General features: G+C 42.8%; 1 protein-coding gene across 1 annotated transcript in view; it reads right to left on the bottom strand.

Moving 5' to 3' along the window:
* Nucleotides 1–14,530, bottom strand: part of Cbr4 (carbonyl reductase 4) — a 15,765-nt gene extending 1,235 nt beyond the window's left edge. The window contains exons 1-4 of the mRNA XM_021219698.1: nt 14,287–14,530; nt 12,224–12,344; nt 10,583–10,716; nt 7,209–7,343 (exon numbers count right to left, since the gene is read on the bottom strand). Of these exons, the coding sequence (XP_021075357.1) occupies nt 7,209–7,343; nt 10,583–10,716; nt 12,224–12,344; nt 14,287–14,428 (532 nt within the window). The 5' untranslated portion in view covers nt 14,429–14,530. The remainder of the gene's footprint in view (nt 1–7,208; nt 7,344–10,582; nt 10,717–12,223; nt 12,345–14,286) is intronic.
* Between the last annotated feature and the right edge of the window lie 354 nt (nt 14,531–14,884).

Raw genomic sequence — 14,884 nt, 5'->3', positions numbered from 1 at the left:
GTAGTGGGAGTGGGTGGGTAGGGGAACAGAGGTGGGGGGAGGGGTATGGGAAACTTTCGGGATAGCATTTGAAATGTAAATAAAGAAAATAATAATTAAAAAAAGAAAAAAGTCCTATGGTCTTATCTAATCTGGAAACAAATGTACACAAAGATCAAATTTTAATTCAGTATTTGTATATATGCAATAAAGTGTACAGATAGCATGTTCTAAAATAAGTTCTATAGTATCAAGTATTATATATTCAGAATTCAAAATTATTGTATACATATGCACACACACACACACACACACACCAAGATCAACTATAGGTTTACAAAACAACTACAAGAATAGTCTCAGACATATATAACAAAATTTTACCACATAGTTTCTTGTTCATTAATTATTCCTAAAAAATTTTTGAGACATAGTATCACCATGTAGAAAATTCAAATAAATCCACCTGCTCTGCCTCTTGAGTGACAGGATTGAAGGCATATGCTAACATGCCCAACTTCAGTCACTAAGTTTTAAAAGAAAGCATGAGAGCGGCGGGCATGAGAAAGTTCATAGTTTAAGGTGATAAAAGATGGACTTAAAGTTAGACAAGTCACAGCAAGTGAAGGTTCCATGTGCACTCACAAAAAAACATAGTTGGTTTATGTTAAAACTAAATTACTTATAAATTAAACTATAAATCAGCTTAAATATACTGCCATTTACAAATGATGTGTTGATAAATGTGAGCTAAATACTGGATTCAGCTGCTTGTTTATTATGTAATACCATATAATTAACTTTAGTTTGGATTTTCATTTGTGAAAATCCAAATGTTTTCTTTAAAGTTCTGTGAAAAAAAAAATCATTGTAGTTTTTTTTTTTTTCTACCATAAAACCTAAGGTAGTGAGAGATTAAGGTTACTGGGGCGATCTGGAAACAAACTGAAAGGTCTTTCAACAAGGAATGGGTTAACACCGGATACATCCACAGCATAGAACAATGTTCAGTACTAATGTCATAAATGAAGATTTCACATCTGTAATCTTAAGAGGTTATTAATGAATTCCACTATATCACTATTGAAAACAAGGCAAAATATAAATTCAAAAATGCTAACATCTGATTATCTCTGGACATCAAAGGGACAAGGGACAGTAGTCACCAGAATTATATAGCAGGTGATGATTTTCTTTGTACTTTTCTCCTTTTATTGGAAAAATATGAGCATTATGAGTTACAGACGATCTATAACGATGGCCAGAAGACTAATTTTGTAGTGCCTGTGAGACTGTACTGTGAAACATAACCCCCTCTGCCAGAAAAGGCTGAGCACGTTTATTTGAGAAGTCAACAACATTTCCTTTCATCTTTACACACAGTGTGGGCAGGAAGCGATGAAGGCAGCAGCTGACACAGATGAAGCCACAATGCCTCTGCAGACATTGAGCAATGAGCAAACATGTTGTTATAAGACAGACTCTTACTGTGCAGCCCTGGCTAACCTGGAACTCTGTATGTAGTCAAGGCTTGCTTCAAACTCAGAGATCCACCTGCCTCTGCCTCCTGGGTGCTGGGACTAAAGGAGTGTGCCACCACAACTGGCCCAAAGATGGTCTTCAGTGAGAAGTCAGAATCTAGAAGATTCCAATTCTTTCAAGAACCAATGGATTTCATGAACTCCAATGCTGTGTGTTAGCAAACTTTTTTCAAGGATGCCCCAGAAAGAATAAACCCTATAATCATTTCAGGTTATAAAAGCTGAGTGAAATAAAATAATTAATGTTAATACTAAAAACTTCTTATTACAATCCCTAGCCGAAGGCTCAGGGAACACTGCAGAAGAGACATGGAAAGACAAAGGACCAGAGTCTCTGCTATGACATAGGTTCTCTCTGCATATGATGGGGAGGCTGCACCCATGAAATGTCAACACTATGGCCACCCAAACAAGCCCTGCACAGTGACCAGCAGCTTGGATGGGGGATGGAGATTCACAAGGCCTGACCTGGAGATGAAGAGCTACGAGCAATTAGAGGAGAATCAGTCTCCTCCGGGGACGAGCTGCAACAGGTGATCCAGTCCCACGCAGTCGGCCCTAACTACAAACATATACACGCCACACTAAAGGACTCGGCAGGCTGCTGTGCATGCATAACACATGTACCTGTCCAAAATAATCACTGGAGAAGAGATCATAAATGTGAGAGGGAGTCGAGGGAGAAACAGGAGGGGTTGGGGGGATAGGAATGTGTAAATACAGTATTCATGGATAGCCTCAAATATTTTTAACTTACAAAAGAAAAAAAATCAAAGAATTTATGATACAATTGCCTTTTACTCTGTAAAATTCAACACTGGCATAAAAGGTTTTACACTAACCCAACTAACTAGTGTACTGTGCCATGTACACAGGTGGCACAAATAATAATTTGTTTTAAGAAAGGAAAGAATTTGCCTCCACATGCTAGTTTTTTTCTTAGATTATGTTTAATGTGGAAAGTGGACACATTCCTATAGATCCCTCTCCTGAATCTGCAGTGTGTTTTTAGTTAGTGGACTTCACGTTTAATGTGTTGTAGATTTACAGAATGATTGAACAAAGGCTCCTACGCTGGCCACACCACCATCACCCCTGCTCCCTCCACTTCCCCTAGCATCTTGCCTTGGTGTGGTTTACGCGCTGCACGTGAACGCTGCTGACACATCACTGGGTAAAGTCCACGGAACACAAGAGCTGGGGTCCTCCTTTAGCTGTGTGTATGGGTCTTAACAAGTGTCACTGTCGTGTTATCCACCATTACAACATAGTTGCTCCGACCCACTCTATCTGCAGCTTCCCAGATCTCATAATCCAGTTCATCAGGAATTAACTAAGAAATGGTAAGCTAGTCTCTTACGATAAATTGCCCAGGGTTGTACAAAATGTCGATGTTATCTTATGCTGATGCTCATGAACCATGTAATCTTCACTTAAATGTATTCCCAGCCCAATGCACTATATATCACTAATCCCTTAGGTACCCCCCACACCATACATCAGCGCTGAGAGTAGATACTAACGGCCCCCAAGCATCCCACACACCTATCTTGCTGCCTGCCTTACTTCCCAGTCTGTCTTCTTTCCTCGGCCTTATTCTCTCCATATCAGTCTTCATATTTGTAAAGTTCTGGAAATTTTGTTCTACTCCACACTCATGATTCTCATGTATTTACAAAGACTTGAAGTGGCTATAAAAGCTATAAACTACCAGTAGGTGCCACTGTCCAACAGAGAGTGCTACTGCATTACTTCACTGGTCACTCGGGGGTTTCCAACTGGCTACAAAGCCACCCTTCCTTAGGTCAAACGCAGTAAGTGAAATAATATGCACTCTAGCCACTTTGAGCAAAGACACTACACTTCCTTACCAGACATACAATGACAACCCAACACAGAGGGGGACGGTGTCTAGGATCAAACTTGGGGCCTAGTGCGTGCTGTAAAAATGCTCTAGCACTAGGCCCCACCTCAAAGCCCACCATTAAAATATGAACTCTTTAATCTGGGATGCGCTGGCTCCCAAAAGCCATGAGAGTTTTTATGTTATAAACTCTGAAGAAAGGACATTTCATTGATTCACTTTTGACGAGGAATTGACGACAGCCAATCTATCAAATATAATTTCTCGTACTGATTTTTAATGAGACTCATCTATGATGGCAGCTTTACTTTAGGTGCCAAGTCAAAAATGCCAACGTTCAGACCAGTCAAGGACTTCGGATGCAGCCACAGTCTAATCGCTACCTGCCCTGTTTCCTGGGTTTGTGCTACAGTCTGATTTCAACTGTTTTTCTGTCATGTAGAACCTCCACTTGAAGCTAATCAGAAAAGCCTGACATCAAAAGAAATAAAGTCCAGGTCTAAGGGCAGGAAAGACGGCTCCATGTGTAAGCACTTACTGCACTAGCATGAAGCCCGAGATCTGGGTATCCTGGACCTACATCAAAACCAGGCGTGGCAGCACAAGGGAACCAGCACTGGCAACCCAGAGAGGACAAACAGATCACAAGGTCTCACTAGTCTCAGACAGTCTAGCTCAAACAGTGAGCTTAAGAGCTTCATGTTCACTGAGAGGCCCTGTCTCAAAAAATACATTGGAGAAATAAATGAATGACCTCTCTCCAGATGTTAGTACATGGGTAAGTACACCATGCCCTCTCTCCAGATGTTAGTACACGGGTAAGCACACCATGCCCTCTCTCCAGATGTTAGTACACGGGTAAGCACACCATGCCCTCTCTCCACATCATGAGTGCACATTTGCTAGCTCTACTTAAGATCTCATCAAGAAGCTGATAGATCTTAATATCAAAATTAAGTCAACAGATAACTTATAGAATTGATTTAATCTTGTTATTTCAATCTGTACTATGAAACAGGATATGTGTGTGTGCTTTTGTGTGTGTATATACATATATATTATATATAATATAGTATATATATATACAATGTTACATACAATAATATATATAATATTATATATAATATAAATAGATATTATATACAATATAATATTACAAAGGCTACCCTACTAGTGATCACTTTCTAGCAACATAGTTTTATCCCCAATATGAATTGCACAGGAAAAGTATGGTCTTTACAAAAGACTCTATGGCACTTCCATAACGCCTTTCAAACAGCTCCTTTGTACAGAAGCTGGATTCCCACCACTCATGCCATTGCCTTGACAACTAATCCATGCTAAACAGCTCAGCATCTTCCTAGCATGTTGCACATCGCTATCTACCTTCAGCCACGACGCTCAGCACTCTTTCCAACTGTTTCTGTAGCTTGTAACAGAGACATCTCACTCCTTTTTTTACTCCTGGACCTAGCACAGCCTTGGCACAGAGGAAGGAAACCAGGACATTTGCTGCATGAGTCCGTGTGACTTGGGAAGATGAGCCTTCCTCTCAGCCAGTCAGCTATTACGTCACTAAAAATAAAAATAAAAAATAGAGCTAACTCCTCATTACTCACACCACTGGAATCCTGAAAAGAGAGGGGGCAAGTCCATGCCCTTCCAAACAACGACTAAACAACCCCAGGGCGGGCGGTCAGCTCAGCCAACACCAACAGTGACAGCCTGCACAGGGCACACAGAAGCAGTCAGGCCTAGATTGTAATGACAATGCAGCATCCCATGGCAAGCTTTGGTTTGAGACCCTTTTCCTTTTTCCTTCAAAAGTATTCATCTAAGCTGTAAAACTTACTCAATACTCATGGATTTGGAATGTCTGGACCTAGCTAGTCTGCCACTAAGCAAGGAACTGGAGTGACGGTATGTTATACAGCAATCAGATTCACAGAACATCCTGAAAAACATCTGCTGGCTCAATGAGTACCAACTCTCAGGTCCAACTGGAGTCATGAGGGACTTAAAAGTGAAAGGTGGCAGAGGTCAGCTGCAGCCCACTCTCCTACAGACTGCTGATCAGTCACAGGAACAAACTTTATACAGGGGCTTAGTTCTTCAGTCTAATGCCCTCCCAACTGGGCTATTTTAGTGGCTACAAAGATTACTTTTAAGTATGTAAAACTGCAAGACCAAGATATACTATCTAGGCCCAACAAGATGGCTCAGCAGGGAAAGACACTTGCTATCAAGCCTGATGACCTGAGTTTGACCCAGGCAGCGGGTGTGGGGAAATAAAGGGGGTGGGAGAGACTGGCCAGAGCTCCAGAGCTCCAGGCGGGTGGACACTGGGACTGCTGTGCATGCTCTCTACACTTCCCCGGGGTGGGTGTCTGGCTGTGGGAAGTAGAGGGGGTAGAGAGAGCGCAATCTACTGTCTCAGGGCCTCACTGAGGCCAGAGACCACAGGTTCTCAGTCTTGAATATCCCAGACGTCACTATATGTCACGAAGGAAGGCCTTCGTGATGTTAGACACGGCTCTTTAGAGGAAAGCCTATTCCATCGTTCAAGCACAGTGGGTCTCAATGAGCAGAGACAGACTATGGTTTTATTGGAAAAAGGCAGAGGGAAAGAGAGAAGGTAGAAAGAGAGAGGCCAGCCATGGCCACGTGGAGAGAGGGGGAAAGGGGAGGGAGAAGGAGAGCTAGAGATGAGCCCCTTTTATAGTGGGCTGGGCTATCTTGCAGTTGCCAGGTAACTGTGGGGAGGAGCATACCTGGCTATTGCCAGCTTAACTGTGGGGGTGGAGTCTAGCCAGGACCAGGAGCTTGGGACATTGTCTGCGAGGCTGATAGTCACAGGATTATGAGGTTGGGGGCTCTGTGGTGTCAGGCACCTATATCTGTCTGGGAGCATGGCTCACTGTTCTGTTCCTTGTAGAGTTTCTACTGGGTCTCCCGAGTAAGTCCTGCTTGACCAGAAAATAGACTGACTTTCACGGTCCCACAGAACCCAAATGCTGCAAGGACAAACCCATTCCTGCAAGCTATCCTCTGACAATGACGTGTGCAGTAAATAGTGTGTATGCACCCACAAAAGTATACACATATACACACACAAATGAACACATAAGTATAAAAAAGATCCTATTCTAACTTACAAGGTGTAGAAAAACATTCATTCTATTGGGAAGTCAAGTAAATACCCAATCAAAATTTCTAACAGGCCAACCAACTAATAAATGACAAACATATCTGAATTTTAACATTGTTTTTATTAGAAACTGGCAAATAATACGCAAGTGAACAAAAGAGGGAGAGTAAGTAAATAACACATAAATCAATCAGAAACTAAAGGGTAAAAAGATATCAATCTTATGATTTAAAAGGAACCCTTCAGAGCATATATTTTCCAGCTTTCCATGAAACAGCCAGGAAGCTTTGGGTAAATCACGTCAAACCCTTGGTCACCATTTTTAAGTTGTCACTATGGCTGGAATAAGCCAGGCATGGTAGAGCAACCTGCGGTCCCAGTACTATAGTGCATGGTAAAGACCCTGTCTCAAAACACAAGTGATCTCCAAGGTTTTCTTATCATAACTTACTCCTTAACTGGTGAAAAAAATTTGAACATAAAGATTTTTATGTAAGACAAGAGGAACAAGAAAGGTTTTTTAGTCACTAATTCATTATATCTTTCGACAATGATTTTAGAGAGACACTATCCAAATGTCAATTAAAGACTGCCAATTAACCAATCGACTGACAACCTCGTGGCCTTTCTTAATATCAATAAATGATAGCAGTTGTTGTATGAAGCTTTCACTGACCTGGTGCAACCACATTCACCCTGACTTTCTTCCGTGCAACCTCTTTAGCAAGCGACCGAGAAAACCCAACAAGCCCTCCTTTGGTGGCGCTGTACGCGGTCTGGCCCACGTTGCCTTTCAAACCAATAATACTCCCTGCAGAAAAAGAAGAAAGCAAGTGCAAGCCAATTGGTTCATTATTTGACGATTCATATCCTTTACAGTCACCAAATCAGTAGGGAAAACTCGCTTTCTTTCTTTGTTTGCTAAACTGAGTAACTCTAACCATGGTCTTTTGAGGGATAACCCAGCCACAGAGGCAAAGAGAAACTGGAGGAAAATGATGTCAAACCACCAGGAATGGGAGAGAAGCTTGTGTGATTTGTAAGGTGGGCAGAGGTCAGGTACAATGAGTGCTGGGTCTGACAGTGTGGTGGCTTGAATGAGAAATGTCCCTCTAGCACAGACATTTGAACGCCTGGCCCCAGCTGCTGCCTCGGCAGTTTTGAGAAGTGTGGCTTTGCTGGGACTGTGGGTTAAGAGTGTGGTTTCGCCCAACCTCCAGTTCTCTCTCCGCTTCGTGCTTGTGGTTGAGATGTCACCTCTCGGCCTCCTGTTTCTGCCACCTTGCCTGCTGTTTGTCTTCCACTGTGACTGACTTGTATTCCTCAGGGACCATAAGCCAAAATAAACTGTCTCCTATAAGTTGTCTTGGTCATGGTGTCTTATCACAGCAACAAAAAAGTCACAAATACAGGCAGAAACAAGGTCAAGCCAGAAGGTGTGAAATAAAGGCTGATTAACTTTATAATCCTACCATAGATGGGAGTAAGTATTCACCTGTAAAAAGACCAAATCCAGTAACTAAAGCTACTGTCAATCAAAATTGACCATGCAAACTTGCTAACAGTGCGACTTTGTTTATACGTACCTTGTACTTAAACTAAACATTCCTCAATGAACTTGTCTAATAAATATGTAAGAATAATTTATAATTCAAATATCAAATACATGCTTGCAAAACAGAAGTAGGGAAGTAATTTTCTGCACCACTGGCTTGTGCTTATTATACAAAAATTGAACAGGAACCACACACACACACACACAAACACACACACACCCCTGAAATTACATTAGAAAAAGAATTATTCTACTTTTATATTATAATCAAGGAGCCCAGTGTTAAAATGTTTACCTACACTGTACAATCAACATTGCTTAATGACATTAATTTCCCCCGAGAAATACATTGTACAGTGGGTTCACAGTAGTGAGAGCATCCCAAGTATGCTTACATAAGGCAAGCTGGTATAGGCCACTTCTTCTGCCGTATATAGCATGCTACAAACCTATGTAACACGAATGCACAGAAGATTGGCCAACAGTGATGGCATATGTGTATCTAAGCAAAGAAGAACAGTGAAAACAGTGTGTGTGGTCTGGGGTGGGGGTCACCACCACCATAATCGACAGAACCACTGTCATGCATCTGTCCTCCGTGAACTGATTTATTATCACATGGCACATTACTAAATGTGGCACCTCAGTCAAGAGAAGAGGAAGACTGGGTAGCACAGGAAGAAAGAAAGGCCATCATGTTAAGGAAAGGGGTAGACGGAAAAGGGGGTGTGGGGGAGAAAGAAAGACAAAAAGGGAAGTTCCAGGCGTGGCAGAAAGATCCATTAGGAAGCTCACATAACCGGCCACACTCCATTCACATTTGATTTCTGAAATAGCAATGCATCTACAAGGTCAGCCTATCTGGAGGTCTTCTTATCCAGTCAGCATGTTCACCCATTATAAAACAATAGTCTAAGAGTTTAAGGGACTAACTTGGGTTTCTGAAACCTATCTAAAATGAAGGTATTTTAAATGTGTCCTGTGATATCCAGGCAACCTCAGGTCTGTGTGACAGGTCTTAAGAAGCAACACCTGAGCTGACTGTGTCAGTGGTCACCAACTCCTCCTGAGAGAGACCTTTAACAGAACAGCATCCCCCTTTTGCAAACTTAAGGTACTGCTCATCACTTAAGACTAAAAGTCAGATGGTGTGCTACGATTTTCAAGTAATAAATGGCAATCAAACTCCATGTTACTCCGCATTTTCTGCTCAACAGGCAAAAGTGGAGACCACCTCTTCCCTGGGGTTTCAACCAACGAAAGGCTACTGACATACACTCTGAAAAGCTGAGGTTTACCGTTCCTCAAACTTTGACACTAGACAGACCAGTGATCTATGCGATTGATATTTAGACTCCGTGCCTACAAGCTTTCCTTCTCATATCAAAAATTAGATTGGTTTTCTTTACAATTTTAAAAATAAAATGACATCATTTTCCACCTTCTTCTCCTCCAATCCAACCCTATTTGCCCTCTCATACTCTCAGATTCATAGACATTTTGTTATTATTGTTACATATGGATATATGTATGTATGTGTATGTATATATATATGTGTGTGTATATATACATACACATACATACATATATCCATATGTAACAATAATAACACACACATATATATATGTGTTACACATATATATATATATATATACACACATAAATATACACACATTTACTATTGCTTGTATGTAACAGTATCAGGCCTGACCACCTGGAGTAGGATAATCTATTAGGAGCCTGTAGTAGTTTGAATAGTTTGGCCCCATAGGCTCATGTGCTTAAATGCTTGGCCTACATGGAGTGATACTATTAGGAAGTGTGGCCTTGTTGAAATAGATGTGGCCTTGTTGGAGGAAGTGTGTCATTGCAGGGGTAGGCTTTGCCAGACTTCTATTTGCCTTCAGAACAAGATGTAGAACTCTCAGTTCCTCCAGCACCATGCCTGCCTGGATGCTGCCATGTTTCCCACCATGACAACAATGGACTGAACCTCAGAACCTGTAAGCCAGCCTCAATTAAATGTTGTCCCTTACAGGAGTTGCCCTGGTCATGGTGTCTGTTCACAGCAATGGAGACCCAGTAAGACTGGGCTCATGCCGGGGGAAGGCTGCCTCTCCTGTTCTCAGCAGTCCTTAGTGTCCTATAGCTCTAGGACCCTGTGAGTTCCCCTTCTGTCTTAACCTGTCTACTGCCATTGTCCATGCCTTGTTTAGGAAGCCAGACCGTTGAGGTAGTAGCATGGTTGTAGCTTCCCAGTCATTTCTAGGAAACACAATCTCACAGTATATTACCTGGCCTTTTGGTTCTTATAATCATTATAGGTTTGATTAAAAAAAAAAGGGGGGGGGAAGGGCACATGATTTCTCCTGAAAATTGAAACTGGTAACAAAATTATTTATGACAGTGTTGTACAGACAGTCTGCTGGATGTCCACAGCTGTGGCCTCTCTCATTCCAGACAGATGCTATAGGCCCATGAAGGTAAAAACTCACCCACATTAACAATAGATCCCCCCTGCTGAATCATGGTCTTCATGGCAGCTTTACACGTCAGCATGGAGCCCAGGAGGTTAGTGTGCAGCTGAGATATCACATCGTCAGTCTTTGTTCTCACTAGAAGACCGTCTCTACAAAAACCAAAGTGGCCACATTAACATCCAGATCAAAAACTCAAATCAGGGGGCTAGAGGACTGGCTCAGCAGGTAAGAGTTCCAACTGTTCCTTGGATACACACACACACATTTTAAAATAGCAAAAGTAAATTTTTTAAAAAAAATCAAGTCAAAACATATGTACAATTCTGACTTAGAATGCAGTATAAGCTGTACTTTCTAGATAAGTGCTGGGCAATCCCATTTTGAACTTGGCTTTAAAACCACTCAGCTAGCTGTTGATAACCCAGAAAGGAGCCACTGGGATGGCAGGATTCCGTACCTCTCTGATAGACTGATAAATACTGCCAGTGGCTTAACACAGTAGCAAACAACCGAATGGTTTAAGCTACTGCCAGTTTTGCCTTCTTTAACAGGGCTGTAAATCTAAATATTTTCTCCTAAACTCATCTTTAAAAAAATTACAAAACCCCCTCATCCCATTATTATTACATGCATTACCCTATATACATTACTATTAGGCTTGCTATGCTCAGTGGAACTCAGAACACTGGTTGCCTGTAAGAAGAGACTAAGGGAGTCTTCTGGCAAGCTAGGTGATATGCCGGTGATGGCATGTTAGGACTGGTCCAATTGGACACTTATCCCAACATAAAAGAATTAGGCTAAAGAAATGGTTCATTGATCAAGAGCGCACACTGATCTTGTAAGAGAGCACAAGTTCAGTTCCAAGGAGCTCCCAAGCACCTGTACCGCCGCTCCAGGGGATGTGACGCCTTCCTTTAGCTCCTGTGGGAATCCACACACTCTGCACATACTAACATGCAGACACACACACCATGTTTCAAATGAAAGAATGTATGACAATTTTCTAAATAGGCCTTTCCGGTAGAAATATACAGCCTCATATACTGTCTCATACTGATGTGGTGTCCTGAGTGAAAATGGTCCCCCGTAGGCTCATAAATTTGAATGCTTAGCCCCAGTTTAAGACCAAGTTTGGGAAGGATTAGGGAGTATGGCCTTGTCAGAGGAGCTATGTCACTGGGAGTGGGCTTTGTGGTTTCCAAAGACCGGCTCCATTCCCACTGTGCCCTACTGTCTCCTATATGCAAATCACAATATGGGTTCCCATCTGCTGCTACCCACCATGGCTTTACTCCACCAACATGGCTCTAACCCTCTGGAACCATAACCTCAATCGAACACTCTGTTTTATATATAGCTTTGGGTCATGGCATTTCATAATAGCAATGGAAAAGAAACTAAGCCATCAATGCATTAAGAAAAAAATCCTTTAAAATAGGTATCAGAAGCCAGGCAGTGGTGGCGCATGCCTGTAATCCCAGCACTCAGGAGGCAGAGGCAGGTAGATTTCTAAGTTCAAGGCCAACCTGGTCTACAGAGTGAGTTCCAGGACAGCCAGGACTGCACAGAGAAACCATCTCGAAATAAAAACAAAAAGCAAAAAAAAAAAACAAAAAAACAGGTATCAGAAATTCACCTCAATCTTTGACCAACCTGTTGATACCGGCTGCATTTACCAAGAAATTTACTGGACCTAAATGTTTCTCCATCTCTTGAAATGTACTCTGAACATCTTGTTCTTTGGCAACATCACACCTAAATGCCAAGTGGTTTCCTACAAAACAAAGTTAAATCAGAATTACCTCTAAATCTTAACTTGAATTTCAGAATTATTTGCTTTATGATTAGCCTCTCCGGCAAGCCCATGCTGAGCCTAGCAATGATTGCCTATCATGGGTTCCTGCCCTCAGAGACCAATGAAAGGGACAGGGTGGATGGACGTGAAGGAGAAATCATGAGGTTTTGTTCTTTCCTTCTTGTGTATGTATGTTTTGGTTTTGTTGTTTTTGTTTTTGTTTTTGTTTTGCTCTGAGATAAGGTTTTACTGTGTTGCCTGGACTGACTTCAAAACTCAGGCTCGTCTTACCTCTGCCTGCTAAATGCTAGGATACAGCAGGTACATAAAAATAAAACATTATCGAATCCTAACTTTAACTTTGGAGTTTTCTTGAGTGGGAGATTTAGACACAAGAACTATAGGGTCCTGGCTACTCATAATGTTGGCACTTGCTGGACTCACAAGTTCATGGCTATCCTGAGTGAGACCTCAAACCCTTAAGAAGAAATAAGCTTGGAAAGTCTAGAAACAAAAGTGGTCAGGGCCAGCAAGATGGCTCATTAGGTAAGGGCACTTTCCACCAAGCCTGACAATCTGGGTTGAACCTTTGGGACCCACCCATATAGTGAAAGGAAAGAACAGACTGTCCTCTGACTTCCACAGGTGCCCAGTGACATATATGTACCCATCCAACCAAATAAATAAATGTGATTTTTAAAACTGCAATAAAATCTGGGCCTGGTAATGTATACCTACAGTCTCAGCATTGGGATAGGAGATTACTACTGTAAGCTTGTGGCCAGCATGGGCTAGAGAGGTGGCTCAGTAGAACTCCGTGATCCCTATCACCATACACAGGAAATTATACTTCAAAGGAAACATATTCTCTATTTACTAAGCTTCCGTGTTAATATATATGCGCCTCAATTTATGATAGGAATACATCAAGATGAACTAACTATATGATGGAGAGCCAAAGAACAGGTAACTATCTAGTACCACAGGGTGCTCGAGAGTATCTGGTAAACTGGAAGCAGTGCTGACTGACTAGGTGTTGAGGCTTGTGTTCACACCCAGGGTGAACAGATGTGCTTCCCTGAGTTCCCAGCACCGAGGCGGCAGAGACCAGCTCCTGATCCAAGTGAAGCCTAGGCTACATAGTGAGACCCTATGTCCGGGGAAACTGGATACCACACCGCAAGTTCCGAGTGTGCTCTGTACTAAAGACGTCACTGTCCCATCACAGTAAGGAGACCTCAGCAACAGGGAGGCCGAGACACGAGAACCACAAGTTCAAAGCCAGTGTGAGTTACATATCAAGGCAATTTCCATATAAGTAAAGAAATAGAGCTGGCACCAGACACACTCTTAGACCTACAATATACCCAATGCTTTCCTGATAGTGACGTGTACTTTTCTCCATTCTTCCAAGTTGTTTTCTCCAACCGAGACTTAAACTTGCAATGACTAATCCGTTAATAACCTTGGGGGGGGGGGACCTGGAATAGGAATACAATCAAGGGTCTGGGAAAACAAATTAGTAACGTATTAAAATCATTGATGGGTTTAGGGAAGCAACTCTGAACTATCAGGAGTTTCTCTTTGAAATACTGTCGGGTGCCTTCGCAAAGGGCAAAATACAACCTAGCCATTTGTCTCTGACTTCTCTGCTTTCAGTATGATCGCGTCCATTCTCTCCTCCCAGAGGCCCGCGCAAAGCGGCTCTCAATAGCAGCACTGGCCGCGGGGAAGGCACCTACTTGTCAGGGGACCTCGGAATCTGCCTGGGGTAGGTGAGAGCCCCTGTGAGTGCTTGCTCATGGGGCACGAGCGATCTGGGGCGCAGACCGGGGTACATGGGCAATAGTCCGGGGCCCGTGGACTGGAACTCAAGGACTTGCACCTTGGCCGCACGGCGAGGACACTTCCAAGTACCTACCGCCGAGCTCGCCGGCGGTGGCTTTGGCCACTTCCAGGTTTCTGGAGACGATCGCCAGACGGTAACCCTTCTGGGCCATTAGCTGGGCTACCGCCCTGCCGATTCCCCGGGAGCCTCCAAAAACCGCACAAACTTTGTCCATCTTGGACCTCGGACCGGCAAGATGGATCCCTAACACTCGGAACTTCTAAAAGACACAGCTACTGATAAAACTCCTTCCTACAGACAACCCAAGCCACAAAACAAGGCGCGAGGATTAGACGTCAGTGCACAACGGACTTTGCCAGGGTTGCATTGCATGCTGGGACTTGTAGTCTTTACTCGCTTGCACTTCTGAGCATTTCAGTAACTGTGGCTGGATGCCTATTCCCAAGCCTGGTTAGTTATTTGAGGGTAAATGTCCTGTCAAAGAGCACAAGCCGTGTGTGGTGGCTCAGGCCTGTTCGCCCATCACTCAGAATGTTGAGGCAGAGGGATCACTGAGAGTTCTAGGTCAGCCTGGTCTAGAGAGTGAGATCTTGTCTCAAAGACAGCAACAAGGAAAGAACACTGTGTAGAGGGCTTCAATTCCTCTTTTTGAGGAAGAGACCTGCGATAT

Source organism: Mus pahari, chromosome 19 (genome assembly GCF_900095145.1).
Source record: "Mus pahari chromosome 19, PAHARI_EIJ_v1.1, whole genome shotgun sequence".
In the NCBI taxonomy this organism is placed as follows: domain Eukaryota; kingdom Metazoa; phylum Chordata; class Mammalia; order Rodentia; family Muridae; genus Mus; species Mus pahari.
This window is presented reverse-complemented; position numbering and strand designations above follow the sequence as displayed.